The 17,203-nt window shown below is 40.5% G+C and overlaps 1 protein-coding gene across 1 annotated transcript in view; it reads right to left on the minus strand.

The window, feature by feature from the left end:
* Positions 1-1,673: 1,673 nt before the first annotated feature.
* The window catches only part of KDM3A (lysine demethylase 3A), a 29,835-nt gene continuing 14,305 nt past the window's right edge, over positions 1,674-17,203 (minus strand). Inside the window, exons 11-25 of the mRNA XM_068679614.1 lie at positions 15,059-15,273; positions 11,798-11,950; positions 11,583-11,678; positions 11,111-11,238; positions 9,437-9,623; positions 9,000-9,169; positions 7,957-8,193; positions 7,525-7,696; positions 6,954-7,044; positions 6,240-6,370; positions 5,337-5,456; positions 5,105-5,244; positions 3,519-3,695; positions 3,301-3,435; positions 1,674-2,808 (exon numbers count right to left, since the gene is read on the minus strand). Of these exons, the coding sequence (XP_068535715.1) occupies positions 2,728-2,808; positions 3,301-3,435; positions 3,519-3,695; positions 5,105-5,244; positions 5,337-5,456; positions 6,240-6,370; positions 6,954-7,044; positions 7,525-7,696; positions 7,957-8,193; positions 9,000-9,169; positions 9,437-9,623; positions 11,111-11,238; positions 11,583-11,678; positions 11,798-11,950; positions 15,059-15,273 (2,233 nt within the window). The 3' untranslated portion in view covers positions 1,674-2,727. The remainder of the gene's footprint in view (positions 2,809-3,300; positions 3,436-3,518; positions 3,696-5,104; positions 5,245-5,336; positions 5,457-6,239; positions 6,371-6,953; positions 7,045-7,524; positions 7,697-7,956; positions 8,194-8,999; positions 9,170-9,436; positions 9,624-11,110; positions 11,239-11,582; positions 11,679-11,797; positions 11,951-15,058; positions 15,274-17,203) is intronic.

A 17,203-nucleotide genomic window follows, 5' to 3' on the forward strand; every position in this document is an offset into this window, starting at 1 on the left:
TGGCACTGAAGTGAAAGGGGAGTTGCCTTCAGCTTAGCCCTGTCAGGTGCTGTTGCGTCATTGTCCCCACAACCACAGTGTGGTGGCAGCTGCTGTTTAAGTAGCACATTGTTAGGGCCAGAAGAGGCCAAAACACAAGGAGAGGTCTCTCTCCTTCCAGAGAAAGACTTCAGGCTATGTGATTTCAGGCATCATGACTCACCGCAGGCAGAGTGTGAGCAACTCGCCCCTTTGTTCATCTCTCACCTAAGAGGCTTGTGATACTCCTGTGGTGCTGACAAAGGAAGCAGTTGCTAAGACTCGCCACCAGAAAAGCCTGTAATGGTATTCCAACAGCAAGAGCAGAGGAGCAGATAAGGCACACAAACAGAAACCTGGATGCTGCCCAACAACATCCAGTTTCAGCCATAAAAGCAAGGAGGCACCGAGCACCCTTCCCTGTCATGCCAGAGAGTAGGAAAAGGTCCCGGAGCAGTCAGTGTAACCTTAATGTTTGGAGTACCAAGCTCAAGGGTTCCCTCTTCACTGCAAACCTACCAAGAGCTGGACCAGGACACTTTGTTTCCCCTGCTCTTAGCACTGCAGCCAGGACAGATCCCAAAGGAAGAAAAATCACTCAGAGAGGCAGTGGGATGCAGCAGTTGAGAGCTGGGATAAAAACAGATTGTGTAACAAGGTTCAAACTCCAACTCCCAACAATGTGTCTCTTCATACATCTGTGCACATTTGCATGCATCAAGTCAGCATGACTCATGGCACTCGCTGGGTGGTGAGGTACCTGGCTGCCAGCTCCCCACACATGCTCTAACCAGGATCCAAGAGAAGCAATTAACTGCTTTGTTTCATTTACTTTAAACTTGCTACTGCAAGAAAACATTCATCTGAAACACTGCCTTGCCTCGAAGGATATGTAACTAGCTCAAAGTGCCAAATCAGCCTTGTTTTTCCTTCAGGAGCTGGCTCAGGCAACTAGGAACAGGCCAGGCTGTTTATTATCAAATAGAGATGGCAGCAAGGGAAGAAGGAGGGACATTCTCACTGAACACAGCAGAGACAGGGAGTAGCTCTGCTAAATTTAAGCTAGCAGCAGCAGCTCAGTGAACTGGAACATTTCCCTGCCCCAGGAGTAGCAGAGCACTGATGCTGACTCACAACTACCTGAATTCCTCACCCAGCATCAGGGATCCTCTCCTGTCTTTTTGAATGTCTCTTCTTAAAAAAAAAAAAAAAAAAAAACAGCCAGATCAACTGGCTACCCCAGCTCTAAGTGGTCACAAAGAACTCCACCTAGAGGCAATAAACACAGGATCAACTTAATTATGTCTTCGTTTTGCGTCTTTAGTTCTGGGTACCTCCTTCTGCCTCAGTTTTGAGGCAAAGGGTAAATGTGTCTATTCCCAGCAGACAAACCTTATCAGCCCACTGTCTGCTAAGTTGCTTCCCTGCAAGAAATACAGCCTCAGGTACAGTTCCACTACTGAGGAACGTGTAAGGAAGTTTCTCTCAAAACAAAAAAAACCTGGCACAAAGACAGAACAGTTAATGCTGATCAACAGTAGCAGGTGAGTGTTGTGGGGAGGGGAATTTCCAGTGTGTCACCATGTAACAGGGTTCCCCTCCCTCCTGTCTCATCCCAGCAGCTGTCCTGTGCAGTTCAGTGCTGAAAAGGGCACTGAGGAACAGAAAAGTTGATTTTATTTCAGCTTGTTAGATGACAGATGCACTTCCCCTCTGCTTGTTTTTACAATTTGATTTTCTTTTTTCAGTCTAAGTAATTTTAGAGCAACGTGCTTTTTTAAGACTGAGTCTGCAAAACTCACTTGATATAAACCATTGTACCAGTATTGGTTGAGAAACAGAAATCAAGCTAAACCATGTTTCGGTTAACCAAGAAAGCTATAAACAGAGCTATCGCTAAATTAAATACCATAAGCTTTCAGATAGTTTAAAAAAAAAGTATGAACAGTATGATACACAGTTTGCTTCTGCATTTCAAAGCACTGCACGAAATTAATTACATTTTCAAGAGTCAACTGAAGAAGCTGTGCAAGGAGCAATATCTGAAATAGAAGAATTTTATGTAGACCATTCAGTGTTAAAAACCAGAGAATCAAACATAAGTTCAAATTAAAGATCAGTTTCAAACAGAAGACATTTGATTAAAAGTTTCTTTTAACATTTAGAAATTTAAATACATTTACCTAAAGATGGTTAATCCCCACCTCTATGTTACTATACAATAGCTTAAAGCTACTTTTAAATGCTAGTTCTATGTTAATGTGAAATTACAGAACTGCATTCTTAGTTTATTTTTATGTAAATCGGTTATTAAATTGGTGACTCCGTACTTCCTCCCACCCTAAAATAAATTTTTAAAAATTGGAGCTTTACAAGTCTCGGGTAATATTTTTCAAATGAGTAATTTGGAATAGTTTCCGACAGTTCTATAGGAGGTATTTTGTACAGTTTGGAGAGCAACTCCATATAAAGTTCTATTGCAACTGAGCATTCACAGTATGCCACAGTCCATACATATTACTACATATACATATCAGGTTTGTAAACATTGGAAGAATACACAGAACATAGTACCACGATCCTCTGGTACTGCTGAAAGGAAGATGAGGTAACATTCAGATAATCTCAAAGTCCACAGAGGTCCTGACTGAGTAGTTAAAACAGCTGCCAGCGCTTCTGTTTCATAGTGTGTGGTTAAGGCTTTCTAGTTTATGGTCTGCTAAGGCTGGATTCGTTCGCTCTCAGTATCCCAACTGCATCTTTAACCGCGTGGTATATGACATTCTTCACCTAGGAGGAAAAAAAGAGACATTTAAAGTTAAACAGCATGGTTTGGAGCAGTTTGGAAGGCACTGACACACAGAAGACACCTGCAGAGCTTCCCCACCTTCTCTGCACCCCACGTGGCTCTCCTTTCAGGACAAACAGGCTCCTCAGCACCAGCTTCACTCACATCACTAACTTGTGAGAACAAGATTCAAGTTCTAACAGGTTATAAACTGAAACTTAGTAGCCTGGGGAGAGTATTATGGGTTCAACCAGAGGAAAAACAGCAGAAAAGGAAAAAGGTAACACTTCAAAACTATCTCAGAAGGCCTCCACAGAGCTACTGAACATATGTAACAGTCCAAACGCCTACTGAAATTCCTTTTTGGAGGTCCAATGCATTAAAGCTGATCCAAGTGTGAAATGTTCTATAGATGGCTAAATCATTACTGCATGGGTTTGGTGAGGATATTTTTTTTAAAGGGAGAAAGGGGACAGGGTTCTCCTTGAGCTTACCTGCAATTTATCTTCGTGGTTTGTATGTGTATGTGACAGATATCTAAATTCCTGAGTGAGCCAGAAGCAATGCTTGACGTGCTCTGGGGATACAAAGTCTTCTGCAACTTTAATACAACTGTACAAGTTATGAACCTAGAGAGAACAGACGAATATTAGCCACATGTGCAAAAGTCTGCCCAAGCAGTCAGACTGTAAATAGTGTCACTGGTCCTTGCCTGGTGTGGAGCTCCTGCTGGAATGAAAACTACATCTCCTAGAAACTGTACAATAGCCCAGCCTTGAACTCCATACTCCTGGTGAAGGCGTTTTCTTAGAGATCTGTCCAAGTACCAACTTTGATCATGAATAGGGTCGTGATCGACAGGATTTTCTTGACCTTGTTCTTCAGCAACCTGAAAAGTCAGGAAAAGAAACATATTATAATATACCAGTCCTACTGGATAAGCGAGATACGTGTGTGGTATGACTTATGCATGCATGCCAGACTGAGTGACTTGCACCACGTGGCCAGGTGTAAGAGCTGTATGCAACCCTTACTCAGTCCTTGGTTTGTGAAGGCTGCATCATTTTGCATTCCCACTCGCTTCACAGACACGTTGCAAAGGTGGATACAATAAAAGCAAATAATTCCAATTTACAGTAAGAAGAAACAGAAGGGTTAAGTGACTCATGTTCCCAACAGGAGCCACTGCCACATGAAGTGAGCATTCTTACACTACTATAGCCTGTCACTGGAAAAAAAACATCACCAAATGCAGCAGGTGCCTGCCCCAAGGCCAGCACTAGTCGGTGTTCTCACTGACCAAAACAGAGGACGCTAACACAGTTTTCAGAAGACACCGTGCTGGGAAGCACAAGGACTTTGTATGAGAAGTTTGAGGGGTAGGAGGAGGCGGGGCGAGAATTGGGCTGCAGCCTGAGAACTCATTTGTGAGGAGATGAATGGCTTGGTTCTACCCCCAGGTAAGGTGCTGAAGGCCTCACACCTGCAGGCAAGTAGACTGGGAAGAGGTGTGGGATACAGGCATCAAAACAAACCACCACTGCTTATCAAGTTCAGCATCAAGTATATCACGTATAGTATTGTATAGTATCAACAAAGAACAAATCTTAAACTGCTGTAGCTCCAAGCTTTTATCCAAGACAATAGGCTGACAAAGACAATTGTTGCTCAGACCATCCCATTTATCTTAAACACTATTTTTATTTTATTTTATTTTTTGCTTTTAATGTGCAAAAGATGTTCCAGAATTAAGATAACCAAAAACTCTGGACCATTTGTGATAAATTCAATACTGAAATAAGCCCTTTTGGATATAGTGTCACATTTCTTCCCTCCATTAAACTTTATCTCCCATGAAAACCATCTGAAGAACCTTGTACTTTACCCTCAATCCAAACCTCATAAAGGAAGGTATGGAAAAAACAAGGGAGAACCACAAAGCACATCTTACTCTGACATTCCCTAAGAGCATCTCATATGCATGAAGATGGGTTTAGTTTAATTTTCTTTTTCTGAAATCTAACAGCACTACATTCATTCATTACTTGTGCTATAAAAAGGGTGGACTAAAGCAGTGTATCTAGGTCCGGGGTAGCTTCAAACTTCCTCTCATTACCCTCCTACAAGATCCTACAAGATCCAAGTCACTCAAGAATTTTTGTCTTTGAAACAACCCAAGTACATTTGTTTCTGGTTTCTAGAATAAATGGCAGAGAAAAGAGGTTTAAAAAAAAGTCCAAGGATGTATTTGTTAGTCTACACAGGCAGCAAAATAGTTTCAGATATAATGTTGCCTACCTTTTTAAGGAATTCCCGGATCTTCTCTGTATCTTTAGCAGCATAAATGTGCCACAGAGCTCCAGGTTTTTCTCGACTTTCAGTGAAGCGCTTAATTGTCAGTTCATCAGAATCGCCATCTTGTATGGTTTTAAGCACTTCTGTTAAGAGTAAACACAAGCAGTTACTCTCAAAGTTATGCTTTCCTCCAACCACAGAAACAATCCCCTCCAGAACAAAAGCAAGACTTCACCTTCTTCTTGATCAGCCTGCCCTTTGGGGATACCCACATAAACCATTACGTTAGCTGCATCAGACACATCTAAATGGAGATTTGTCGTGCCGTATTTTCTATCTTCTGGTGTTATTAAGCCTGAAAAAAAATATATCCACTATGTTAGCAAGAGAAATAGAAATCTTATGCCACTCTAAGCAGAACAATCTGAAAAGCCCAGAGAGCAGTCACTTTCATAAGCAAATGCCTCCAGGACAGCAATTTACTTTATTGCCAGACCCCTGCACCACATTATTTGTGTCTTAGTGTTAAATTTACAGACTACCACATCAGTCTGTACCTATATCTAGGCTGTATGATATATGAGTTACCTTTAAATACAACTACCAGAGGGTTTTACCAGAGCAATTTAGAATGAAGTATACTCAGCAACAGTTTCTTGTTCACTAAAGGCAGCTGCTGCAGTATTTACCAGTCAGGATCTCTTACTGGCCATGATCATATTTAAAGTTTAAAGTGTTTTTTTTTTTTTGTTTGTTTTTGAGTGACAGCAGATGAGCCAGCCATGGAAAAAACTGCTCAGGAAGAGATTAAAAATTAAATGATACAACCCAAAAAGGAGAAGTGTGCCAGAAGTAACAGAACAAATACATGTGGCCAGCTATAAGAAACTGAGGCAGTATTTACACATGTGGAGCAAGCTGGAAGTAACTGGCAACAGGCTGCTATTGGCTTGAGCCCACCCAGACAAAAAACACTTTACATCACCACATAATGATCATCAGTTAAAAACGAGCCAAAATTAAGTTTTCCAATTAAGTAATTAATCAGATGATCTACTACTAGAAGGAATCTTCTAGTTTATAGTAAGCTTTGATTCAAACGTGTGCAGAATGACCTATAGCATGGAAGACTCCTTACCGTATGCATTGTACATCTTGGGGCCCAAATCTGGTCGTACGAAGTAGTTGGGAAGGCGAGAGGCAAGGTTGAGCTTGCCGCCTCTCCTTGTGTATTCTGGCAATGGAATATTTTTCATCAAATCATCAAACCTAAAAGGATACAGCACGATTTAGTGTTAGGAAATGATAAAAAGGCAGCAGACTAAAAAACAGCAACAAAAACTTTCTTCAGTCAAGAAAACATACTTCTTCCTCCCGTGGTGGTGGAATATGGTACACCAGGAAACGGAATTAAATAGGTAAGACTGGAATACAACCGGTGTATATATTTTTTTTTATTGCATGTTGCAACTGCAGTGTTATTTTTTTGTGCAATTATCTTAAAAAGTACCAGATAAAGTAAGTCGCAACACTTAAGATGGGTTTCATGAAAAACCCTTCAACTAACTTTAGATTTTCTAAATGCCTTCGCTTTGAAGTTCCACAAGTTTAAGCAATCATAACCAATTTTAGGCACTCATTTTACTTATCAATATATATTTTACTACTTCAACAACCATAGAACTTGTTTAGCATTTCTAGCTATGTCAGGTATCCCTGAGAAACAAAATGGCTCACATGTGACCAACCGCTTTTCAAAGCTGAAGCAGGCATTAAAACGTAACAGTATTTCTACATTCTATTATTTTGGGGGTATACCACATAAATGAACAGTTTCTTTGTAAATTCATACCGAGAAGGCATCATGTCTCTGAAGTCTTCTCCTGGAGGCCAGTCTTTAAGCTTCAACACCATTGGCTCTCCTTCTTCTGTCCTCAGACGACCTATTGTCAAATATTACCAAGCCTTAGTTTTCAATAGCTTGTGCAACTCAAAATGTAAAGGATCAACTGCAGCAAAGCCCAATTACCTTGTGAACATCAACCTTAGACATGATTTTGTTTCACTTTGCTGAGCATAAAGCAAAGTGAACCTACTCACTAGGAAGATCCTAAGCTTCTTAAGAATGCTTCCCCAAAAGACTAAAGGCAGCCAAAACATCCCCCTCAGGGAGAGTCCTTAACAGGGCTGGCAAAATTTCTACTTAGTCCATCATCCTGCAAGCATACATGGTGAGAATACCTGGCAGACACTGTCTGCAGAAGAAAAAGCCTGCAGTGTCTTTTATTCTGCTTGAGGCTGCTAAAGGATGGCAAGTTCATGCTAGGGCAAGATTATTGCTGCTGAATATTTTAACTACTGGAAAACCAAAACAACAACAACAAAAAGCCGTAATAAACAAGCAAAAAAAAAATCACGCTTACTTGAAATATCTTCAAATCCATCCCAGAAATCCCCTACAGTAGCGCCAGTGATGATTTCATTGGTCCTGCAGTTAACCAGATCTACTTCCTGTTGGCCAAATTCCTTCCTAAAGGACTCTGGTCTCCAGAGATCTGCATTTAGTTTGTGATGCACTCCGGACACCATTACAGGCTACAAAGAAGAAGACACCCTTAAGAATCATTAAACACCAAAACCACTAATCCCAACCAAAATAAGGTGGGTAATCCATATAACATACTGAACAAGTAGTAAGGTTTAGATCCTTAGATAAAAGGATGGATAAATGTTCAGGTATTCCATTTTATAAAGTTTTAGTGTTGGTTATCATTGCAGTAAGTTTTAACCTGCCTTTTACGTAAAAGTGCAAAGGATATGACTTGAAAATGGCCAAAGCAGAACATCTCAAATACCTGTCCCTGCTTCCAGCACTCCCTGAAGACGTTCCAATTACTTTCATTGTTGGGATCTTGAAGACATAGTAAGCGGTTATCACACAGCCAGTAGTGAGGCGTATCAAAGCCCATTATTGTAGGCTTTATAGTCAGTCCTTGAGGTTTCCTAGGCAAGTCTGTAATGGTTCTGTTTTGCACCAGGGAAGCAAAAATATCATCAAGGATTTTGGGTGTAGTCTTGAGTCCGTTGTCTGTCTGATTTAGGGAAAAAAAAGAACAGAAAAAGTTGGTGTACTTCTCTGTTGTCTTGTTCTTTGTACTGCAGACTTTAAAGGTGATATATTTAATGTTGATGAATTGATAACATTCGCCACTTCAAAGATTTTTTACTCCAGCTCACCATCACACAGCAAAAGAAAAGCCTGCAGAAGTTCTGCTGTCTAGAAATTCACCATCACTAAATGCCAGTGTCACTTCTGATACCGACTACAGTATTCTGGCAGAAGTGGTTCTACCCCGATTTCAACAACAATGCAGAAACCAATGAAGTACAGCATGGAACAGGGCTTTCTTCATATCAAAGAACAGAAATGCAGTTTCATCAAAGAACCCTCCAGGCCAATATTTTACCCCACCACTTTCAAGTTGCATCTGTAAAAGCAAATAAAGCCTAGGAATATCTGAAGCAAACCAGCCTGCAAGCTAAGTACAAGAAAGTTACCCAACACAAAAGGTTTTTAGCTCCATCTCCACATTCCTTGATGGTTCTCTTTGAGACTACTTAATGGACACACCAATTAATGCAGCTGCCAGACATTAATCCTGAGTAAATCTGTCAGCTTTATCACTTGCTTCCTAACCCTCATCAAGCAAGACTTCCTGATAGTTAATGGGGCTATCTGGAGCACTGCAGGAGACACTGAATTAAGTCCTTTTTCCCAAGCAAAGAAGGAATTTAACCTACTGTGACAAGTGTCTGTGATAGTTGATCACAGGTTTAGAACAGTAACCTAAGCTTGGTATCAACTTGAGCCACTACAGCAAAAAAAAAAATTGTATACCTTTCCTCCAGAAGAATTCAGGAGATTCCGCAAGAAACCTGTGTTGTTGTTGCTTACAGGTGTTAATATTGCACTGTTGAATGTCTGCAGGGCTGCAGTAGGCTTGGCTAAACTAGGGAGTGTCTGAAGAGGCTTATTCTCATTCTTTGAAACGGGTATAAGGAGTTTTTCTGCAATGAAGAAAATAAAGAAACATTTGAAAATGAAGCAAGGATTAATCCTCTGAACCAAAACAAATACATGCTTTGAATTTTATTTTTTTAAAGGAGATGAGATGCTCACATATACATATGTACATATACACACACATCATCTCTCAATACACTGATGAATTATTTATTTTGCTAGACTTCCTTAAAGATCAACATTTTAAAATTATTATTTTAAAATAAACAAATAGACAGAAAGGGTTTACTCTTTACCAGTTCCGCACATACCTTTGTTTTCTTTATTCACGTTTCCACTCGTTAGATTTGATAGCCAACTTAATGAAGGAGAAGTGTTCACTGAAGCAGTTTGTTTACTTCCAACTGTTGATTTTACAGGAGGATCATGTGTAGTGACTTGTGGGCTCAGGACTAAGCTGGTATGCTGAAGGCTGGTCCTCTCTCCAGGTACCAAGTTCTGAAAAAAAAAAAAAAACACAAAGGTGAGAACTTGATTAAATACAAACACTCTACGCAAAAATAGGTAAACCGAGCAACAATAAAGATACGAGTAAACAAAATAAGAAGGTTTGGCCCTCCATTAAGTAATCCGATCTCCACAAGAGGTCAGCATCGCATCTTAGTATGGGTGAGAGATGAAGATCCAGGAGAAACTGACCTCCCAACTTCAAGAGCAGATGGAGTCCCTCACTCCTCAAGATAAATAAAGATAACAGTTTCCCAGATTCATTTTTCTCGGACCACTTTGGGAACCAGATACAGTTTTAACAGCTGCTCTCTCGCCATGCTAGTAACAGCTGATGTTCAGACCAGGGCTAAGCCTGAGGTCTACTTCACTACATTAAAACTTGTCTGTAGAGCTTCTAATTTTTTTCCCCCCCCTCAAGAAAGCAGCAGAAATCCCCTTACCTACCAGGTCTAAAGCAGCTATATGTGAATCAATGCAGCTCTGCCCTCGCCAGCAGAACACAAGCACACGACCCACTGTACATCTCCCAGGTAGCTGAGTTATTTATTTGTTTGGAACTTCAACATTGCCAGGCTAATAACCACAACTACTGCTTTAGCCTGGGATTCCTGGCTAAATTTCTCTTCTCTGCTCAAAGACATGCAATCAAGAAATTATTTTGCACCTGCATCTGCTTATTGCTACATTTGTTTCATCTGTTAGTGACCACTGATACTTGGTAAGAATTCCAAAATACGACATTGCATAAAATGCCTCAAACTGTAATAAGCTTATCCCCACACCACCTGTGCAACAATGTAAAACAATTATTTGCCTCGTTTTGCAGAAAGGGACACACAGAAAATTCAATGCTGCTCTTTGTTCAGGGTCACACAAGAAATCTTGAGAAAAAGACTGAAGCTAGGTCAGCCATACGCTAGCTTTTTGACTACATAACTATCCTCCTTGCTTTTAACACTTCACAATGTTCCTCACCTCTCCTGTGGATTACTACCAACACCAAAATCAAGTTCAGCCTGCTTCTTGGGCTCAGGATCCCGTATTTCTTCTCAAAATAAATTTACAAATAAGTACATAGAAAATTGAAAGTACATAATTTAAAGGACACTGCTTTCTTGCAACTCTTTGCAAAATGAAATAATTAATTTGTTTATATTTTGGAAAACACTGGGTTGCCCAAAGCCCCATCCAGCCTGGCCTTGAACATTTCCAGGGATGGGGCATCCACAGCTTCTACAGGCAGCTTGTGCCAGTGCCACACTACCCTCTGAGTACAGAATTTCCTCTTTATAGAGAAATCTAAACCTACTCTCTTTTAGTTTAAAGCCACTGAACAAAAACCTACATGGTGAGGTTAGCAGCAGCAGTCAGGACTGGCATGTCTGTGCCAAGTCTGACTTCAGATATGGGTAGATTGAGGCAAACCTAGGGATTATTTCAGGAACACAGACAAGAGAGAGAAATGGTAGCAATACCTGTTTTGAATCCTCCTTTAGAGTTGGCTTTGATAGTGCTTTGAATTGCTTATTTGCACAGGGACAATTTGCCTTTATTCCCCATTTTGTTCGTACAGAGTGAACAATATCACCAACATCATAGAGTGCTGAAGGAAAAGAGTAATTAATGAAGCTCACATTTAATTAGAACACTCAGCATTCAGTACCATTTTTAAAGTTGCATATACCATGCAGTCGGACAATAGCATAGGAACACACTTCATCTTTACAAAGAAGTCACAAAACTTCACGTGTAAAGGTCAAAGATAATGGAATAGTACTAAGTACGCAGGCTGTTCCAGATTATGAAGTGAAACCCTTTGACAATAGATACCAAGCTTTAACTAGCTTTAGATGTCAAAAAAGTTGCTTACTGCAATATCAACAACATACAAAAGACAGCAGAAGCCAACAACTTTATTTTCCCCTCCCAATCAAGTATTTTAAATACCTTTTCCAGGAATTATTTGTGTAGGCATTAGATTCTCTGGCTCATGTACCTGCCCCTTCACACATTTAAACCAGGAGAAAGTATCTGAGTCATCATCTGTAAAACAGCACCATTAAGTAGTTTTATTAGTACGCCTTTCATCTTCCTTTTGGAAAGCTACAGCTTTTCTTACCCACCTCTTCCCCTTTGTGTAAGGTAGGGATGTGCATTCTCACCTTCATTGAGGCTTTTTTTCTTCATCCTGTAACAATCGACGCACACACCGAAGCCACACTTGGAGCAGACCCAGTGAAGGTTGAAGATTGTGGTGTCGCACACGTCGCACATTTCTCGAACCCCACGAACTGCACGCTTCCAGGCTACCTGTTCTGTGGTAATCGACAGGTTTGGCAAAAGTGTTAGTTTAAACAAAACCAAAATTTGAATGCTAAATATAGCAACATTAAAATACTTCGCGGATACAAGAAAGGCTCTGTTTGTTCTCTATTGGAATCCCAAAACAAATCCTTTGTAGTCACAGATTCAGAAAAAGCACACCCAGAACAGTCTGAGCAATCAAGATCATTTTGCTTTCTCCTTCGCAGCATCCAACTACGCCTGTTACTCCTGACGTGCTTTTGTTCGTGTTAACATGCAAATTGTTGACACTCTCCTAATGGAAAATTCCACAGCTGCCCTAAAAAAAGAAACCTAAGCTGCTACTAGCAAGCTAGGCTTAATTTCTAGATTGCCAGTCAGTTTGGACTTGTCCTCTACGGTGTAGTACAGACTGCATGGCATTCTCTCACTTCCAGTAAGTTTTCTACATGTTATGGTGTGTATCAGACCTTCTCAGAACAACTACCTGCTCAGTTGTTCTCTGATTTGTGCAACTGACCGTTCTGTTCAGGTTTATTACACACCCAAATAATTAATCTTTTCTCGCTTCAAGTCATTTCACGAATTCCCATAAAAAATCCCCAATGATCCCATAAAAAATCCCCAATGATGCCAAGTGTCTTCCAAAACACTGTGGGCCCTCCCAGGGCAGCGTTATGTACGTATCATTCATGCCTGTACTACATTTCATCATGTAGACAGCTAAAAAACTAGACTAGACAAGAAACAGCTTCTGCCTCCTACCTCCTCCACACTCATAACTTCTGAAACTTTTCTGCCATGTTTCTTAATGTTATGAGCAAGCTATGAAAGAACACCTCCTAAAGTATGCTTTATAAAAATGAACACAAGCATGCCAGGATTTAAGAAAAGTTCCTTTTCCTCTGCATATTACTCATTAACTATGTATGGAACAAAAGTAGAATAGTTTGGCACAATTTGCTCATAGCAGGAGGTAAAAGTTGTTTCACTTCTTGCTTCAAGATTCTTCTATGAACCCAAGGCCTGTCACCACTTCCTTTCTTTTTCTTCTTCACTTCTTAAAATTGTGTTGTATTTATTATTTTCTATGCCAATCCTTTAATTCCCCAAACAGAGTATGAAGGTTTTTTTTTTTTTTTTTTTTTTTGCTATTTTATATATAGTTTGACATCTCAGTTTCCTGATTCTGTCCTTTTACTCTCCCTCCCATTCTTTCATTTCCTCCCTGTCACCTGACCCTGCCTTCTCTCTCTCTCTCTCCGTAGGCCTCCTTTTTGCACGAGGTTGCCAAAGAGCTGTGTGACCTAACCAAGCCGTTCTTCCTCCACTGGTCAATCTTTCCCTACACAGCAATAAATGCACGTGTGCTTCTCCTATTGAAGGAACTCTTTAAGGAAACTCTCCCAAACCGTTTTCTCCCTCACAATTGTCTTCAGGCTCTACATACCTGCCACCCCTGCCTGAAGGACTTCTTTGCCCTATCCTCTCTATTGCTACATGATCCCAAATTCTTTCCTCACAGTCACTCTTACTCAAGCTGCCTGATACCTGGGTCCAGAAGCCTGTTTCCAAGAATCTTTTCCACCAGTGAACATTCTTTTTAAAATTTCATTCTTTGCATTCTTTTTAAAATTTCAGACTGATTACCTGCCATCAGCAAATACTGCAGCACCTGGCAGAATACAGAGGATGAACAGTTCTACCCACACCTGAAAAGCAGTAGCTCAGAGTCAACCCTTCTCTCTAACTACTAAGACATACACTAAGACACTAAACTATTTCCTTCCTAGCCAGGGCATTAAAAATCTCCTTCATTTTCATGAAATTGAATTCCCTTACACACACCAGCCAGGGCTATAAACAAGCAAAGAGGAAATCAAAACATTTTGCTCCTTTGATATCAACTGACATGCTGACATGTTTATGTTGTTGTTGTTTGCTTTTTTTTTAAGCAGAGTGTATTTGTTGCACATATGCTAACAGATGCATTATCTGATACTAAGAATACATATCTACACCCTTTGTTTCATGAATTCCCCCCCAGATTTCATCCTTCCAAAGCTGTTTTGATATTTTAGTCTGTATCTGTCACCCTAACTATTGACACACTGACTCCAAAGGCCTGAAAGCATTCCAGTTCAAGTGAAAAACAGAGTTTCCAGGTTCCAAGTAGCCCAGGGCAGGACCCCACAGCAAGCATTTCTGAAATATTTTGAGTCTTTCCTTTCCCTTTTGAAGGCAGTCAATGATGTTCAGGTTTTTTCTTCTATTCCAAACCTTGGAGTGACTGGTAAAGTGACGTGACGTTTACGTAATGCCTATACCACCCAGCATGCAGAAGACACTGGGGTAGACAGTTTTCTAAGCTGTATTGCTTCTGTCATCTAGTTATAACAATAACTAAAACCAAACACCACACAGTCACAATTTTAAGAGCCATACTACTCTGAGGAGTGATTGTTTGCTCACATTTGCTACAGAGAGAGTCTGATGTGACCGAAGAGCTCTGTAATACACTTTGAGGTTAGCCCTGCCTGCACCGACAGAGCTCTAAAAGCAGTTGCCCCATCAATAACATCTCTGGGCTGTCTGCAGTAGGGCTGGATTCACAGCTGCTTCAAACCGACCTACTGGAAATTGGTCCCCTGCTTTTAGATGGAGGAGAAAGCTTTTTTTACTGACTTTACAGGCAACGTTAGCTCCGTCATGCACAAACAACAAAAAAGGAGCAAAACAACCTACCAGAATCTGTGCACTCAACAGGAAAGCTTTATTTTACTTGCATGCTAAAAATAGCTGGTTGTCAGCTGCCTGCTGCTGTAGCCTTTTTTTTTTAAACACTTCATTTCATAACAGCTCTACACTTTCTTTGTGACACAAAAACTGAGTATTTCTGACAAAGAATGGTAGAACTATGGTTTCTCCCCTCCACGAGCAAAGAGCTGATAAAACTAATTCATGCTAGACCTTAGGTTTCCTCTGAGAGCAGAGGGCAACACCCAAGTCTTAAATGGCCCTTCCAAACGCTTGCAATGCATTTTCACACAGGTCAAAAACTTGGAAGTTTCACGTAAAGTTATTAAGATAGAGATATTTTAAACACAAATGGCTCTTACTGTGTGGTTCGATCGTAGACATAACTTCCTTCTCAGATATTACGAGCTGACAGAAGTGGTCCCCAATGTTGGCCAGGATGTACTTCGCTGTGTCCAGATCCAGACCCACAACATTTTTTGACAAAGGCAGCCACAAGCTAATAGCCTCAGGGTCATACTTGTTCGGAGTTAAGAAGCCTTCCTCACGCAGTAACCCATGCTTATTGAACTGCAACCTGGGGAAAGAGGGGGTAGGGGGAAAGAGAAAAACCCATTACTTCAAATGTTTCAATACTTCACATTCAGCCCAGTGAGTCAATGCTTACACTGTAAACGTGTACACTATGTGTCAAGGAGTTTAACACTTCATGATTGCAAAGGACATGACTAAACATACTTGTCAGAAGTGCTAGACGTGTTTAATACACTGTTCATTTAAAGAAAAGGAGACTCATAACAGTTTCTATAGTAAGGTGGGCTTCCTAAAAATGTTTTTTAATCACATTAAAATTATCAGGTTAACATCATTTTAAAATTGTGCTTGCTTTAAGGATCATATCCAGAGGAAGCAACAGTAAGAGATTCATCTGGAACCAGGTGCAACTCAGAACACAAATGTTACTTAAAAACACTATATATTTAAGTAACCATTGGTTCTGAAGTAGCTGCCAAAATGTTTCCAAGAACCCATCCATTTTCTACAGCAAAGTTTGAAGATATATTCTCAAGTGATTCTGACAGACAGAAAGAGTGATATCTGGAATTGTTACGAGGTTAAGTAAAAAAGCAATCTAGAGTTATGTTTATGTTTTCAGGAACCTTTTTATTAAGTGCTATTGAGGGAAGTTGACTTGTGATGACAACACCTGCTCACTGTATCACTGTGAGTGGCTAGGAAACATGCTGGTGGCTGATATTACAAAGAACAGCAGTTTTCAGGCTTTGCAGATTTCACATTCAATAAACACGGACTGTTCCATTCACTTTGACTTCTGAACTGAAAGATTCAGCTGCAGTCCAAGTCTGAATTTTTTACTCTGAGAAGATGACTTAACATGGCCTGTAGTTACACACATTTGAGCATTTCAATGAATGCCACAATTATCCCAAGACTGACTACAGTAAATCTGTACCAGAGGATACATCACGGATTAGTAACGCATCTTCGTGTTTAAGCTTTCAGCTACGTGCCCTGCTTTTGGGTGTTGGAGAGAAAGGAACCTCAAGAAAAACAATGGAAAAGAGTATTTTCTTGTCAATAAAATGTCTGTAGCTTTTCTGCTTTCAAGTTCTCTCTCTTCAAACGCTCTTCAGGCATAGAACTTCTTTCTTCTACCTAGAGGCCCCCCAAAGAAACCCATTCCTCTGAAAATCAGAAGTAGAGCTAAGGATTGGTAAGCTTTCTATCTCCCTTGTGGGAGGTGGTATTTGTTTTTCTTCTCTTATATAAGAAGTGTTACTTTTTCCCTACATAACACAGTCCATATCTCAAAATGTAGATGGGTGAGGGGAAAATAAGTAGAGGAACGCAACATCTGGACTTGAGATCAAACAGTTCATGGAAAAAATTTATACAGCTTGAAAACAAAGGAAGGGACATGTTAAAAACAGCCAAACACAACAGTTTGACAACATCCACCCTGGACTTACAGATGTGCTTCAAATAACAGTTTAAAGCCCTTTTCGAAAGGGTTCCTTATGGTGGCTTAAGAACTGAAGACAGAAAACAACCAGGGGCCTTGACTGTTCAGCTCAAAAAAATAAAAATAAAAATCAGGCTCACAGGGGAAGATCTGAAGCTGCAGATCAGGTTTGGAGAAAGCAAACAGCACTCAGCACTCACTGGGTTTTCCTCAAAGTTGCCTTGCTCCCCTACCCCACCTGCTCTCCTCAAAACCCAGTAAGCACGCTGAGTAAGTGTTTTTATAGCAAGCCTAGAGAAACAAACTCCCAAGCATGAAGTGGAAAAAAAATGGAGCAAAACACAACATGAAACCAGGGCTTTGCCCATCACTCTTCTATTGTTCTGGGCTGAAAGGCCACGGTCACTTACTGGAACTCTTCCCCAGCTGTAAATGTGTCTAACATTTCACGTGTCCCACTGCTGAACCCTGGGGGACACGCACGGAGTCTAACCTCTCAATAGCACCTCCAATACTAGCAAGC

The sequence above is a fragment of the Anas acuta genome, chromosome 4 (assembly GCF_963932015.1).
Source record: "Anas acuta chromosome 4, bAnaAcu1.1, whole genome shotgun sequence".
In the NCBI taxonomy this organism is placed as follows: domain Eukaryota; kingdom Metazoa; phylum Chordata; class Aves; order Anseriformes; family Anatidae; genus Anas; species Anas acuta.